The sequence below is a fragment of the Trachymyrmex cornetzi genome, unplaced genomic scaffold, assembly GCF_001594075.2.
Source record: "Trachymyrmex cornetzi isolate Tcor2-1 unplaced genomic scaffold, Tcor1.1 scaffold490, whole genome shotgun sequence".
Classification (NCBI taxonomy): Eukaryota; Metazoa; Arthropoda; class Insecta; order Hymenoptera; family Formicidae; genus Trachymyrmex; species Trachymyrmex cornetzi.
The window spans coordinates 109,437-126,270 of record NW_017299729.1 but is presented as its reverse complement, the minus strand read 5'-3'; the positions used below and the strand labels follow the sequence as shown (position 1 = coordinate 126,270).

Here is a 16,834-nt window from a genome sequence, read left to right as displayed (position 1 = left end):
TTTAAAAACCAATGGATAAAAAATTCAGAAATCAAGACAGCAAAAGTTTTCAGCTAATCGATAACCATCGCATCATTTCGATCCTCATCTAGCATTGAGTACGCTCGCCCCTGCGTATTTAAATCTCCGTTTATTCCTGTCTAATGTCGCGGAGGGCGCCGTGATGGAACCAAAGGGATGCGACTACAGAAGGAAGGGAGGCCCGGTCGACGACACCACCGCTCGCATCCCCGCCAACCCCTTACCACCCTGCGGGGTGCTAGGCCGATATTGTCGCGTCTGCGCGATGAACAACGTGTAAGACAGTCGGGCTAAACGGCTCCACGACAAAGATGTGCCGTCGCAGCGTCGTGCGGCGTCGGGACGCGTGTTAACCCCTCGCCGATCTCGGTGGAGGCGCCTGATCGAGGTATTGATGGCACCCCGGCGACAACCCAGATGCTCACGGACATCTTCGCGCGATCATGAACAGCTCGCCGCAGAACACGAACACCACCGGCACCGGACAACGGCGGACAGCCGGTGTCGATAACAGCGACGAGGAGGAATGGAGCGGCGTCGTCGAATGTGTAATTACCCTGCTTTTGTCTGCTTTCCCCCGCACCTCGCGGTTATCCAATTACACCGAAAAGAAAATGGAGGAATTGTTAATTGTACCAATATCATCGACCTAATCTGTTCATTTAATTTTTAAATTGACCCTTCCATTATCATTTTTAGAGATCGCAGCATTTTCGTTTCAATCATCAAATATATGACGACACTTACTATAATTCTTTTCATTTAGCCAATCTGTTATAAAGATGTATAAAATAGAGTTGAATGCATTATAATCTTACAGATAAGCATTTCTTTTCTTCTCAGGCTGTTCTCGAGAGAACCAAATCTGATAGAGTTGCACGTGCTGACGAAGACAGACGTCGCCGGACGATCATTGTCGAGAAGAAGAACGGCACGTACGGTTTCACATTACAGGTGATACTAATTTGTTACTTTATTGAATAATAAATATGATATCTCGACCTCGATCTTACTAATGGAGTCTACGACTGCTCGCATTCTATTCTATTAAAATATCGACGTAATCTGAAAAACTCAAAGAGAACAAATTACATTTTATTTACCAATATTTTACGTATTTTAATTGTATTTTATTTACAAATGCCTTGGCCGAGTGTCTTAACATGTATATATATATATATAATAATTAGATCTTGATCGATTTCACAGAGCTACGGAATACATTACAAGAGAGAACAGGAAATAGAAATGGTAACTTACGTAGATTACGTGGAATATGATGGACCTGCATTCAAAGCTGGTATGCGGGAAGGTGACGTAATACTGTCTATAAATGGTCACGAGATGGACAGAGCCGATCACAAGACGCTAGTGAACTTTATCAAGAACTGTGATACCAGAATGCGAATGGTCGTATCCTTCGAAGATTGCGTTAGAAAGGTAAGCGAAAGTCCGATTGTCGTTGACAGTTTTCACAATCTTGCAATTTTAACACGATCCTTTCTAGTCTGACAACATTGTTAAACTGAATTTTGATGAATTAAGTGTACCGACGATTCCAGGTGGAATTACATATGCGTTATATCGAGTTACAACGCGCTCTTCAATCTCGTCTGAGCGAATTGGAGAGACTATGCGAAAGAGAACGGTCTATTCTAATGGGACGATGGAAAACCCATTCACTGCCAGCGCGCAAAAGAACGCCTAACAGCGTCGGCACTAATCCCAATCAACCATCGCCCTCTTCTAGCTTCAACTCTTCCACGATTCAATGCTGCCGGCCAGCGACCTCCACCGAACATCTTATCTTTTCATACCATAAAAATTATGTCTAAGACATTTTGTCGAAAAATGAATAGTTTCGGAAATAATTGTTTGCTTCCATACTTTTTCCCCACCCTGTACATATAAAGTTTCTAAACATTCTATAATAATTTTCGTAATTTCAAATCAAACAACGATAAGATTTTATAATTTCTTCGTTATCGCGATTTAAATAATCTAACTTTTTTCAGTTTGCGGATGGGCGATCATGTCTTATACCACGCAGCGCCGCTTGCCTCGTAACAGTCGGACCGCCTCGTTCTCGTAGCGATCATCATCACTTCCTCTCGAAGATGTCGAGCGAATCTGCGGTGACTTCCTTGCGTCACAGTTACCACCAGTCAAATGGTATGATGGGTACACCTGCAAAGAGCAAATCTCACAAGCAGTCCTGTCAGCAGCAACAACAGCAGTCATCCGCTGCTGGTGAAGGACAATCACTACATTCGACTCCCCAGAATAATCTCTGCGTCGCTTGCATCTCCAGCGCAAATCGTCGCCGAGAGCAATCTGACAGTGTCAGTCTAGATGCTTATGATCTTGCAAGTCCCTGTTGCGATCCAAATTGCGTTCCTAGTCGTCGACGTCGCGAGAAACAACGACGTGCCCGCAATGAGCAGGCTCTCCATCAGCAGCAGCAACAGCAACAGCAACAACAACAGCAAGCCAATATGCAGCATCACCACGTTCAAGGACAACGAGACCAACAGTCGCAGCAACAATCACAGCCTAATACTCATAGTTGCTCTCGCACATCAGGCCATAGTCTTCATTCAATTACCAGTAGCGACGTCTCAACAGCTGATAGCGTCGCCTCCTGCTCCACTAGCCTCAGTACTGACACTCTGTACTGGGATCCGAGTGTGCACCAGCGACCACCGCCGTGCCTTCAGTACGCTAAGCCTAAATCTTGGGATAATCTGACCACCAAAGCCTTCGGAGGTTACGGCTTTGGTTACGGTTATCTGGATACTGTAACCATCAAGACTCATAGCGCGGAGCGTCCTGGTAAGGGGTCGCACAGCAGCGGTATCGGCAGATCAAAGACGCCGATTGGTACCGTGCAACGAAAGAGCAGCGGTGCCAGCGGCAGCACTGCATACTCCACAACTACTAGTTCGACGGTCAGCCGACATTTCCAACCGACCAAGTCGACGGAGAGCTTGCTGATTCCGCCGGGACCGTATCAGAGCGATCTCGATCAGGCGAGTCTGAGCTGCGAGTGCTTGGATGGCGGTGGCGGTGGACCTGGTTCGCGATTCATTCAGTTAGATAAACATAAACGCGCTGACGAGGCAGGATATGTTCCGCCGACCCATGCGCAAGTCAGACATCGACGGTCTAGTCATTCCGATGGAAAATTACGGGCTATCAATAACTCCGAAATCACGCGATTGTAATATTCTTTAAGTATATCTTGAGTCAAGCTACGTGTTAATAAAGCGTCAATATATAAATACTGCTTGCATTTTTTATTTACCTAAATTGTCGGATGGATGGAAATGGGACAACGAAAACGAATCTTTTACATGTTTGCCAAGTATCATAGAAACTTTGAACCTAAACAATTTATATCTCTAAATCACTTATTCGTACGTTTAAGAATTTTACATCTTTATATTAGATTTGCAGATCCTTTACCCGCCACCGTTGCATTTATTCTTTACGTCGCTGAATAAGTTATTGAGTTTCGTCTACGTAGTTTTTAGTTTGTGCTAAAAACTTGTATTACCTATTGTCAATCTAATAGGCATGTCACAATGTCCCTAACAGACTTTTTTAATAGTTACAAAGATATTATTAATAAACTTAACATTACTTTGAATACATTATTGTTAATCACATTTATATAATATCCAACCATTTAACGAAATCTAAGTGGTTTCTTTGGCTAAAAGATAAGTATAATAATTCAACGCACTGAAAGCAAAAATTTCAGTTCAATAAATACTGTTATTTCAACATGTGTCGTAGTAAAATGTTCTATAACTTAACATATCCGTTTTTAACTCAAAATGACCGCTAATGCGCGCTGTTAAACTTTGGCCATTTCGTTCATATACAGATATTACAAAGTAGCTAATCGCTTTGACTATGCACACATACACGTATTTTCTTTCTATATACATACATACGTACACACGTACACACATGAACTTGCGCGCGCATACATAGAGGGTATACACGATCGATTCGCCCAATCTTTTCGTTTACTCTTACACACATGTGTGTGTATATGTGTTTACATACATGCCGGTTCATAGTGTGCAACAAGTATGTACACAATTTAGCGCATATGTATATATCCTGTGCATAATCGCATGTCTGTACATGTGCACCGAATATCGCGGTGTCGGACCATCAGGTCGCAAAATAAATTATGTCGTTAAAAACCTGTCCTCATTTTTCTCTAAATGCGCGTCCAAGCCCTACGTCATGGATACTTCATTTGAGCTAGTAAGAAGCTTAATGACCGGATTACTTAACTGTATGCTATATAATGTGTACTGTACATCAAAAAGTGCAAGCATCGGTTTCCTTTTCCGTAATTTGACACTCGTAGATCTTTAATTGGAAATAAGCCTTTCAGGATCCTCGCGAACCTCTATATTTTAATTTATCTTCGAATGTACAATTACTAAGACGGTTATTGTTTCTTCAGATCCTTAGGCTTTCCATTTTCCAAACTTTCGATCACAGGATCTTTCAATCTTCAAGTCTCGGTATCTATATAGAGTCTTCGACCTCTAGATCGTGGAATCCTCGAGTCTTTAAATTCTCGGAATCTAGGATAAGTCGCGTATCTTTGGATTTTCATATCCGCGGAGATTCTAGGACCTTCGTAACTAAATTACTCACGGATTATCAAATCTAAGATCATTTAGAATCCTCAAATCTTAGAATTTTAGTTTCCTAAAATTCTAAGTCGCTAAATTCTCGACTTTTTCTAATTTATGAGATTATAGGAAAAACACGGGCTAGCTGTCTAAATTGCCGCTTACATTCAACTGCAGCTTCCGTAGATGACAAAATAGTTTTGCTTTATAATCCTTGAAGCACCTTGGATACGTTTCTCATACAGAAGTGGAGCAGATGGGACTAAGGAAAGGTTTGCCTCGATGTTCTCTAGAAGAACTATCAGGCTCTAAAAGACACTTTCAAATGGTCTTCTTCGAGTTTTCGTTATTTGCGGCGAATAAATGTGCATATTCCGTTCGATTCGACAGTTGTGTCAGAACATCGTCTGCAAAAAATAAATAGACTTAAAGAAAAGATTTGTAACTCACAGTATATTAAGACGACCGTTTTCTCACAGTAATTATATCGGTTTATAACTGTGTTCTTTTTAGTTGAACTTTTTTGTACCATTTATCTCTTTCTTTTTTTTTCTTTCGCGTTAAAAAGAAAAAGAAAATAAATGAATAATGCAAGAAATTCAGTTAAAAAGGACAGGCCCTATAAGACCCTTTTTTCTTACACTGCACATTGGAAATAAATAATTTTTTTTTCATTTATGCCACTAGTCAAATTCATAAAACAAGATCATAGAATGTTAGTTGATAACGCGCAATGAGTTGATAACAAGAAGAAAGAATTTTACGAATTGACCAATCAAAGAATGCTTCAAAGCATTTGCAGCGTGAAATGGATCGCACCCAATAAATTGATAACGCGTTCCCAAGAAATTTACAAAAAAACGCTCGTACTAAAACATTTTTTTGTTCTAACATATTAATAAATACATGTATAATTCTTTCTTTTGATATTCGATATGACTGCGATGAAAAAACAGAAGTAGGTCTTAATCGTAGGGAGGAAATAAATCTCGTGATCAAAAGTGTTTACCAAAGCTCACTGTGCAAGCATCCTCGTTAATTCTGGCGTGTTGAAAGATCCTGTCGGATTCCTCGGACTGCATACGTATCGATAACCTCAAGGCTTTCTTGAGTTCCGATTGGGTCAAACACGTTGCTGTTTTCGAGCCGCATATCTATAACACAATTCGATCGTGTAAAAATAAAAGTTTACGTATACCATATACAGGTACATAGTAAACTTCTTAAACAGTCTGCACTTACGTCAAATGCAATCTCGACTTTGTCTCGTTCCGAAGACGCGTTTGCCGTCGCCAACACGGTGAAGATATACTCTTCAAGATCGATCTTTCCTTTCCCGAACTATAAAATGATATACATATAAATTCTTTTTTGGAACATATTGCGGACTATCGGTGACTGAAGTTAATCTTCTTATCTCTGGCTGTGTTGTTTATTTTTTTTTAAATTAACATTTGACAATCTGTCCATTATATATTGACATCTGACCACTGAAGTTCAACCACTTTGTTAAAAGTTTGTTAATTACACATTTTATTATTGCAATTTACACTGAGGAAGGCTTTATAAGCCGAAACGTTTGTGAAGAATATATATTTTTTGGTAGATTTTCGTTGAGATTCTTATTTAGCATTATGATACTTATGTAAACTATTTTAAGTTAAATTAAATATTTTTAAGCTCGAATAAAGCCTTGATTTTGTCATAATTTTATAATACATATGAGCATTTAAATTCTAATTTAAAATTTTTTTTGTTAAATTAATTCATATACATATATTACATACATTATTTAAATTTTATATTATATAAGCACCTTATCGTGAATGCGAAACAGTTGTTGAGTGGTTGGATCCTTGTCATCCAATCTAAGGATCTGCGCAAATTCTTGTAAATTTACGTCACCAAAATTATACGTCTTCTTCTGGACGAGTTCTTCTTCAGTTTTTGATGCCACTAAACTATAAATTAATCAAAATTATGTAAATTGTAATCAATTACTTGTAATGTTTATACTATGATGCGACACCTACCCTAATTTATACCGAAGTTTATGGCTCTTTACGATATTTGACGCATGCGGAAGATGTAGCTGATGAGCCTTTCTAATAATCCGGCAATCATCGTACGTGTAATCCGAAACGGGAATTTTTAATGCCCTGTAAAATAATAATTATAATCTTTCCAGAGATCTATATATATTTTTAGGCATCCTAATCCGTTGTACATGAAAAACTCACTCTGCCATAAGACGTCGTACATTGTTTGCATACAGTTTAGGATCTAGTTTCTCTGCTTCGCTTGGATTATATACAGGAAGAAACTCGATCTCGCAGCTACTATTTAACTGTGTTAACGTCAACCATAATAATTTCAATCTGCAACGGATGTAAAGCAACAGATAAAGCATATTACAACAAATAAATAATAAAAAAAAAAGAGGAAGACGACTCTCCATACTTACGCGCCAGGACCTTCCCACGTCCACGTTACCGTGTCCAATTTGTTAGGATATCTGATGCACACTGGTTGCACCGGTACACCGGGATAAAAGGCGCCCGATTTGAACGTAATCAAGCATGACCGGTTTGTACAAGTCCCTTCAGGAAATATCATAACCTGTGGAGAATAGTCAATTGCACCAGCAGACGCGAAGGTAGCGATTTACGTCTTGATTGCAAGCTTGCGTGCATCTCGCATCCATGAATTATCGAAAACATCATAAAAGGCTACTACCTTCCACGAATTTTATGAACTCAGTTCTTTGAACTGTACAAGTTCCGTATACGAATGACTCTTAATTGTATATCAATGGGAGATGAATCTAAAGTGAAACAAAATGTCACACGAGCGCACAGATCCTATTTAAAATTTATTTTTTGAATTGTATTAAATCAAAGAAAATATTCGGAATATCTTTAAATCAACTGCCGTAATATATACGCTAAATCAAGAGATCTTAAGAAATCATAATATACATCAGTAAATATCAAGCCAGATTAGAACATGCCGTGGTGTGTGCGTTAATTCTATTTATAAATATTTTACGTATATATTTATGAAGTTTCTCTCTCTCTCTCTCTTTCTCTCTCATTTCATACACGTTCTGTATATATGCTATAAACTCTACTAATAGTTTAATATATTCTGCTTACTTGTGGCCAATCCTCCTTGGAAGTAGTTCTCTCAATGATCTCCTTGATAGTATTCTGCCGAGAATTTGGATCTTCCCTCCACACGTAGACTGGCTGTGTATAGTTGATAAGTTCTATATACATTAAAAAATAATGAAAAGTATAATCGATTTTACAAATACTAACTGATAATTATAACTTGGATCTCGCTTGACTTTATTTGGATTGATGAGCCAATCTTTGACTCGTTGCACAAGAACTTATTTTGAAGCAAGTAACACGTTTATAAAAGTCTTGTGAACGACTTCTGTCATGATCAATTGTTCAAAATCCATCAGTCAACAATTATCTAAAACCGGAAACTCATTACAACATTCTTGCAAAAGACAGACCGATTATTTTGCAAGTTTGCATATGCAAAGGGATCATTGTTTCATTGAACTACAATCAGAGTGTTAGGTAACTGAATTCTTACAAGTATATTATCTACTTCAAAATCATTCCTCATACAATGGTGAATGGGATTCAGTAATCAATATAAAATATAAAACATAATTCTATTACTTCAAATAGGATATCAATAATTAATTTTTTTGGTAAAAGATCGTTAATATTCGACCTTCATAAAATAATGACAATTATTGAGCATGTTTAATTAACATTGCTATCTGACAGTAAAACAATAATAATACACTATATACCGTACGTATTACATTAGACATAACATAATTATCTTTTTGAGCAATTTTGAGACCATTGTTATGGTCACTTCCGGAGTGTGTTCAATAAATCGCGGGGTATATCATTTTATTCTTGTTGATCACCGAATGTTAAATAAGGATAAAATGATACCTAAGTACGGGTGAAACAGTTTCTGAACACAGTCCTGTGTTTGTAAACAATGCCAATGATGTTTGTGACTTAAATTTTTATTTTAAAAGATCTCACGTATGACACACATCTCGATGACCTCCAATAACTTCAGTATACCTTGACCTTGACATCATCATTTTACTTGGCTCAAGTCTAATCACGTACAAGTATTCAATGTCATAAGAAGTAATTTCTTGAATATATTTCAAATAAAATAATAAAGTATTATATTAACATTAGAAATTCGTAGAAGGTATAGAGAAAAAATTAAAAGAAACAAGAATGTATCACCTACTTCCTATAAACGGATTTAATCCCGATTCTCGCCTGACGATGATTGAGGGAAATCCGGTGACGTAAACGATGCCGCCGTCGATAAAGGTCGAGTGCGGCGCGAGGACCAGAATCGGAGCTTCCGTTCTGGAAGCCTGTTTCCCTCGGACTACGATTTTCATTCCGCCGGCCTGGTAAGTGAGTCGGCCCACGAAACATATCCATGGCACTAATTTTCTGCGGGTTTCAACCGACAAGATACATGGAATCACTCCAATATTGGATCTCCAAGTATTTAAATATCGTAATACCGACAAAAACGTATTCACGACTTGACAGTATCACCACGAAAAGAACATGGGATATCGCAAGAGCCAAGAGTATAACTCAAATCGTGCTACGAAAGAAGGAAACGTTTACGAGCGAGTATGTCCGATGAACTTTCTACGCCATCGAGCGACGGAAAGAAAAGGGACAAAAAGACGGTGAAAGCGTTCGATTAGTAATCCAAGTTTCGATAATCGTTAGTGCGATTCTCCAGAATTTAAATTTTATATATATACACGAACATTCCTCCCTTTTTGTCTCACTAATATAATATGCGTACCGATGTTATTGTTAGTTTCTACTAGTTATGTAGTTTGACCTACAGCTTTTAAATAACATTATGCACAATGTAAATTTATAAATAGAGCCATGCTCAGTAATGCATCAGAGTTAACAGATATAATGGTGTTATTCGATTAATTTAGTAAAATTTTTAAGTGCTTTTTTAAGTTTAATCGCAATTTTTAAGTTATGTGGCAAATAAAATAAAACACCCTGTATAAAAGCCGTGTTAGCGATAATTGTTAAAACCATACATAATTAGTAGCTGAAAAATAAATCCCATCCACCATATATGTACATATGAATGTTATGTAATAAAATAAATAATTAGAATATTGCGGTTTTATAGTATCAAGCGGAGATCTTTCGTTCTCACAAGAAGAGAAGTTGCGAATCTAGTTAAAAATTTTCATTTAGAGGTCATACTGCACTTCGACCTTAAAATCAGCAGTTTTCTCTCGCAGTTTCACAATGATATGATAAACTATAATTTACTTCAATTTAAAATTTCGGCCTTCATATTTAAAAAAAAAACATAGCATGACTTCTCTCTTATCAATCAGTTTAATTCACCAATAGACGACAATGCGACCTACTTCCAAAGAAAGGGAGACGACTACTTTCCCCTTTGGCAACGATGCTCGGCCCGCCAAGGTACACGACCGGAAGCGCATCGAAGAAGCTGGAATGCGGGGCGAGAGCCAGCACCGGTGCATCCTTAGTCTCCGCCTTCCGCCCCTTGACCTTCAGGTGATGAAATCCACCGCAGAGAAATAACGCCCGCATCATCCAGCAGATCACGACGCGCATGTCTCTGTTTTTAAGTGGTTTAATTTGCAATGCGCATGCACCATCGTCCGATGCGATTCTTTATTTCTACTCTTGTAAGGGGGACTAAAATGATTAGCGGGAAATAAGTGTTTCTTGAAAATTAGTTTTAGTTAGAAGTCTGTCAGAGACTCGATTTCAATAAATCGATTTGCATTTTCAGCTCATATGGAGATCCTTAAATCTAGACACGTTTCAGAAATTCTCTCAAAAAATATTTAAAAATATATATTATACTTAGATCTCAGAAAACGCCTCTAAAATACGTTTACTCTATATGCAAATTAATTAATAATGCAGCATAATTTATTTATGTTTCAATTAAAATGAAAGCTGGTTCGACAGTCACACTATAATAGTGACTAATCACATAACAAACTCAAACAAATCCGCCTCATGAATAATTTAACAACTTGTAAAACCACTGTATGCAATTTCAGTTAAAACTGTTCTAGAAATATTTCTTCCTGCTCTCTGATTCCGTCAAGCTTTCATTATAGTACAAGGTCGTCTTATAGACCTTTCTTGTCGCAAGACCTTGACAGTAACGCATGACTAAATTATGAAAAAAAAATATAAATACAAGCAACTTCATTATCAAATAATCACTTTGTTCGTAGATATTTAATCGATATAGAGAATAACTTTTATTACATAATACTGACACTTCGACAATTATTAATTTAAGATACTTGAAATTAATCGATACTCGAGTTATAAATTCAGGAAATGCACGGTGAATTATCCGTAAGGTATTCAAGTCTCTGGTTAATTACAAGAGAACGGAGAAACGTTTCAATAACAAGAAGTTTTAATAATAAAATTGCAGACAAGGATATCATAAGGCGGAAACCTTGTCTCATACGGAAGGATATGCATTTTTAATACGTATTCGCTCCCTTTCTCTCTCTTTATCATGGACAGCCGAAACCCACCGATTGCATTGCCTTGAGATACGACCTCTAAATCATGCGTTTAATTCAGATTTACCGGGTTCACTGTAGTATAATTACCGTTGTTTGTATAAATACTTTAATTCACAGTACTTGTATAATTGTAAGTATTAATAAATAATATATAAATATTATATAAATATTAAATATTAAATAATATATAAATATTATAACATATAAACAAATATAATAATATATAATATATAAATATATAAATATTTTTTAAACGTAATAATTTTAGAAATACGGCAAGTCTAGTTCTAGATTTGAGGATCTTTGAGAACGATTAATACATTCGAAAATCTAAATGAGGTCGATTTAATCTGTTAATAAAGCGAGATACCAGCACAGAGATTAAAAAAGCAACCCCGAGAGGTATAGCTAGTGTTAACATGAATAGTATATGATATAGAGATAGGACTCGAAATTAGGAATGAAAGAGTACGGAAGAGAATCGTTCTTTCTCGCCGCAATTATCCTACCGCTTAGTTTCCTTCAAACATACCGTCTCCATCCTTTGAGAGGAGCTCGCCGAAGATCCTCCTCGGACAATCCATGCAGTCCAAGGCAGGCCAATAGCCATGCTAGGATCATTAAAGTCGTGATTGCAGCTAGCCTGACCGGCAAAAGGGCGATCGTTAAGAATATCGTCTGAAACATCAAAATATTACCGTGTCAATTTTCTTGAAAATCGATTAAATTCCTATATTTACACCCAAAAAATATGTAATGTATTTAAACATTAATTACTTGCTTCAAATATTACAAAAGTTCATATATCTGCAAATCTATATGTTCATTACAAACATCAAATTTATTAAAAATGTATTCTGAGAGAATCCTAAAAAAAGTTTAATATATTTCAATTAAGATTATTAAATTAAAACAAATTCAATTTGTTTATAAAGTCATTTTTTAATAATTCTTTAAGAGAAAATATTACAAGCCAACTTTGAATTTAACATTATATATTCTGATTATTTATCACACAAACGTGAAATTAAAAAGTTTGATATTTTATTCATAAATGCGGAGATCTTTGCTCTGGTTATGTTGATAAATGTTCAACATACTAAACATATTTTAAATTTTAATAATTAAATATATTTCACGTATTCTAAATGTAAGTATTAACATTTAAAATATACGTTAAGGAAGTTCATTTCAGACACTACATATTAAAAATTCATTAAAGCAACTAAATGTCCTTGTAGTTATCATAGGTTAAAAAAATGGGTCATACAGGTAATTGGCTCTCAGACTAACTTATCGTCTGTCTCACGCGGTCAAGGTTGCGATGTGTCCACCAGAAGGCTTCGGTATACCATCTCGTGAAAAGAAAGAGAAAGAACGAATAAAGAGCAAAAAAAGATAGGATGCGAGTTAAGTACCGTTCGTTACGTTTCGCTGTTCCGTTAGGCGAACATCAGCCTTTAGCTATATTTCGTCCCATCTCACTTTATCTTGTTGAAGAGAACTCTAGACTGATGTGCCGTATGTGTGATATACAAAAGTAAGTCGAGTGGCCTCTACTAATGTGTCTATCAAATTTATATGTTGTGAAATAAATATTATTCTTGATTCTGATCAAATGCGATTGCTATAACATAATTCTCTTATAAACAAAGAAAAAATTGGGTCAGTGATTAGAGAAAAAAAAACTGAATTCGTATATAGATATCAAAATAAGAAGCAAAATTTTTAATGAAGAATAAGGACATTCGATTCGAGTTATTCTGACTAATAACGCCATATAAATAGTAACGAAGAAGCCTTCTATGCATCGTGTGCTAATTTTTGCGTAGAAAGTTGTCACGGATATAACTGTAAATTCTAAGGGCCATTGCGCTATCTCATAGACGCGTTAGATAATTGCACATTAACGTGTAACACTGGTTGCGTTCAGAAAAAGCAGCTCAATAAACAACGTTTATTGGTACTATTTAAAAATTTAGAAGAATAAAAAATTTTATTTTTTAATCCTGAAGATTTAAAAGTCTAATCTAATCAGAGCAAAGCACTTTCGAGCTGCATTTTCTGGATGTGATTATCTTGGCGACCATTATCACGCAACATTAATGTGTACAACCTGTAATTATTCGAAACATTTGCTTGTTTATGTGAAATGTATCTAGAGTAAAAAGAGAGAGTAAAAAGAGAGCGAAGGTGATATGATAAAAGAATGCAATACATTTTTATCGATTTTCTCGATTTCTCAAAATGATATTCCAGTTTGAATCCCGTTAGAACGATGTTGCCGTTCTTCATTCACTTCATCACATCTATAGAATGCGGGGCTTTCTACGCGTTCAAGACCTCACTGGTGTTTTAACAAGAGAAAGCATCGGTTCACGAAGGAGCCGCTATTCGTATCGTGTTAACGGCTAGAAAAGCGTAGCTGCAATTTTAATGGTTGGCAAAATATGTAGATAAAAAACCTCCGCGACCTCGTTTTTCGCAACAAAGCCTAAACTGGAGCACGAAGAAACGAGTTTAACGAGTACGAGAATCGTTTCCTGTTTCTTAATTGTAAATAATCCAGCTGATAAATGCAAGTTTAAATCTTTGGTCCTTTGAATTAAAGACATTTGTAAACAGATCGAAATATGTATATGTAAAACAAGTGTTTTGTAAATGTCCAAATTGACACGTTTCAATGTGCCAGAGTAAACAGGAAGGTCTTGAGGAATCATGATGCACGTTCGACAATCAAACAAAAATATCATAGTATATTATGCCAAGCCTTCTTACATTATTAGGCATCGAAGCATCTAAATCGAGTGAACGTGCCGATCGCTCGTGATGACCTTGTTCATGGTTAACGCACGTGACTAACATTCATATTGCGTTTCGTTGGAAACCCAACGGCGCGACAACGTGCCGAGGAAAGTGGGGCGGAAATAATACATGCGAAGCGTATACGCCTGATGGACCATGACAGAAAATGGCTGTAAATCCCTTTGTTTGGAAAAACGACAGAACGTCGAATGTGATAGACGCAAAATTGGCACGACCTGGCCGATTCCCGCTGCGCCGTGAAAGTCGCGCCGCGACCAACTTGAGGAAAAACCGGCCTGTGTGTGTGTGTCTCGCAATATCTCTCTTCGGCCGCGAATGTTTTCTTTCGCGTTATATTACTCCTGCATTTTTATTTCGCCACAGTCTGAAATCGTAAAGTGATCTTATATAACGATGATAATTATTATGTATTGTTGTATTTATTACGTTCAGATTATGCGTGCCGTTACACTTATTATTACAACTCGCCCTAGTAGCAATTTATTAGTAATACCCTGGTTCAGCTTTAGAGATAACTAGACCAATACTACACCAATAAAGTGCTTTCTATTCGGTGACACAAGTCGATATACATTTTTCTATCTTTGTTCCTTTTTGAATGTTAAGACAGAATGATGTTTGTGTTGATTTGTCTCACTAATTGGAAAGCCCCTAAAATGTGCTATTATTGCCGATTTCTACCAATGTTTAATCTCGATTCAACTTACTCTTCATCTTTTTCTGATTCTCAGAGTTGGAGAAAAATATGAGAATTAGTTGAACAGAGATTAAAATTAGACTACACTGATAAATTTAAATAACTAGAGAAAAATACAGGTTTCTCAATGACTTTTTTTCAAAGAATTATTATTTCATAAGTTGCACCATGCGACTCGCATAATGTCAGACTTATTTTGTAAACGTTCATTACCGTCGCCTCTCATATCAGCTCCGTCAATCCCGTACGAACGAGAGCCTGCGAATTCCATGTAACCTGCGAAGCAATTTCAACACTCACGCGCACTTTCTCGGCACCGCGATCGAAGCACACCCATTTCTCGCCGGCGGTGGTGGCGGCGTCGGCGGCGGTGGTGGCGGCATCCCCTAAAACGCGACTGCACGAGCATCGATCCCGGGGAAAGAAGCCGTTTTTCGAGAGATACTGACCTTGAGCTTCTCGTAAGTCGAGCCGAGCTCGAGTCGGTGCACGAAGGGGTTGAGAATATCGGCGCTGAGGGAGGCGGCATCGATGTCGTCCGCGGTTGGCCGCTCGTTCCTCGCGTTTCCGTTCATCGTGGAGAAACGGAAGATAAACCTCCGAGACTCCCGGAGAGATGGATAGATACGCACTAATGTCCCTCGACAGACTTTTCTCCTTGGCTGAGAAGAAGAGCAGAGAGTGAGCAAGTGAGAGCAACACGATCGAAATGTGATCGAATAACGGGAGGAATATCGCGAAGCACTGCCGCACGTACCACGCAGGTATCCACCCCTCCGCGTCCGAAAGGGTTAACGGTCAACGGTAGACTGCGCTACCCGGACACGCGCCACCTCGAGCGCTCGGGCTCGGCGCCTCCTCCCGCCGATTACGCGGCAGGCGAGCGTAGCGAGTGAGCGCCGCCGCAACCGTCCGCTGTCGGCGCCGTGCGATGTGCGATGCGGTCGACCCGGTTAGCGCTTGCCCGATACTGCCAGATACTGCGCAAGGAATCAAGGATTCATCGCGGGGACCTCATACCTCGAAAAACTAACACGGCACCCGTCTTCCTTTCACATTCGTTCGTTGGAAAACGTGATCGAACGCGATGATGGGCTCACCGAGCTGCCTCCCTCCCCTCCCCCTTCTCGAACGTCTCGATAAACAATTTGAATTCCTCAGCTATCGCTCCATCTGTTTTACATTTTCCAAGTTTTATCTTGTAATCGGACGCCGCGCCGTGTGTTTATATTTATCTGGAGAATTTTCCACGAGGCGCGTGAGAGAGATTGTTAATTTTATCCGTCGAATACGCGATAGTCTTAATTTTATTGTAAAACATATATACCCCTGTGCTCACGATTAAAATCGTTCGTTTTTCGGAAAACTTTATGATTTTTTCCCCGAAGCTCCTTCACGGAGTGATTTCCAATTAGTTATATTGATTACTATTGTGCGATAGAGGACGACTTCGATCAAATTCAAATTGATACAATCGATTAAGTTGCTCGTAGCAAAATTTTTATTGTCTATTTTTTTTTTGCCAATGTAGATTAATCTATGAAAAAAAGATTAATTCAGGAACGACGAATCGCAATTTCTATTATATTGTATATTCACTTTTATTAATGTAGATTAACTTTAATCTCGGTTTAACTTACTTTTTTATTAATCTCGGATTTTATCAATTAATCTCTTTTTGAACTTATTCTTGATTTTTTTCTGGTTCTTAATTAGACCTAAAATAAAATAAAAAATATAAGTTAAACCAAAATTTTACAGTTAATCTACATTGGTAGAATTAATTATTCACAATAAATCAGAAATTGTAATTCATTATTCCTGAATTAATCTTTCTTTTTGCGTCAAATAACGAAAAGATAAATATATCCTATTCACGTTGGTATAAATTAAGTACCGCAGAGATGTATAGATTAATTGGAATTTCCAATTAAAGATCGAAGCCTTCCGGATTATCTCGGCGATTTTTAGCGATGATTCAATCAA

The 16,834-nt window shown here is 37.6% G+C and overlaps 2 protein-coding genes across 3 annotated transcripts; one reads left to right on the top strand and one right to left on the bottom strand.

Annotated features, from left to right (window-relative positions):
• The first annotated feature begins 453 nt into the window (after positions 1–453).
• Positions 454–3,675, top strand: LOC108765476 (uncharacterized). Its single transcript, XM_018514226.1, has 5 exons — positions 454–569; positions 865–975; positions 1,231–1,461; positions 1,584–1,850; positions 2,037–3,675. The coding sequence occupies exons 1-5, from the start codon at positions 465–467 to the stop codon at positions 3,243–3,245; spliced, it is 1,923 nt and encodes a 640-aa protein (XP_018369728.1). The 5' UTR covers positions 454–464; the 3' UTR covers positions 3,246–3,675.
• Positions 3,676–4,682: 1,007 nt separating this feature from the next.
• LPCAT (lysophosphatidylcholine acyltransferase) lies at positions 4,683–15,677 on the bottom strand. 2 transcript variants are annotated; one of them, XM_018514216.1, is made up of 12 exons: positions 15,606–15,677; positions 15,298–15,510; positions 11,858–12,003; positions 10,168–10,385; positions 7,838–7,950; positions 7,147–7,301; positions 6,923–7,060; positions 6,716–6,841; positions 6,499–6,643; positions 5,925–6,023; positions 5,692–5,836; positions 4,683–5,089 (listed from the first exon to the last, which is right to left on the bottom strand). In XM_018514216.1, exons 2-12 carry the CDS (start codon positions 15,421–15,423, stop codon positions 5,004–5,006), a joined length of 1,497 nt encoding a protein of 498 aa, XP_018369718.1. In that variant the 5' UTR covers positions 15,424–15,510; positions 15,606–15,677; the 3' UTR covers positions 4,683–5,003. The 2 variants fall into 2 exon arrangements, with proteins under 2 accessions (XP_018369718.1, XP_018369719.1); XM_018514217.1 differs by lacking the exon at positions 10,168–10,385 and adding an exon at positions 8,985–9,199.
• Positions 15,678–16,834: the final 1,157 nt, after the last annotated feature.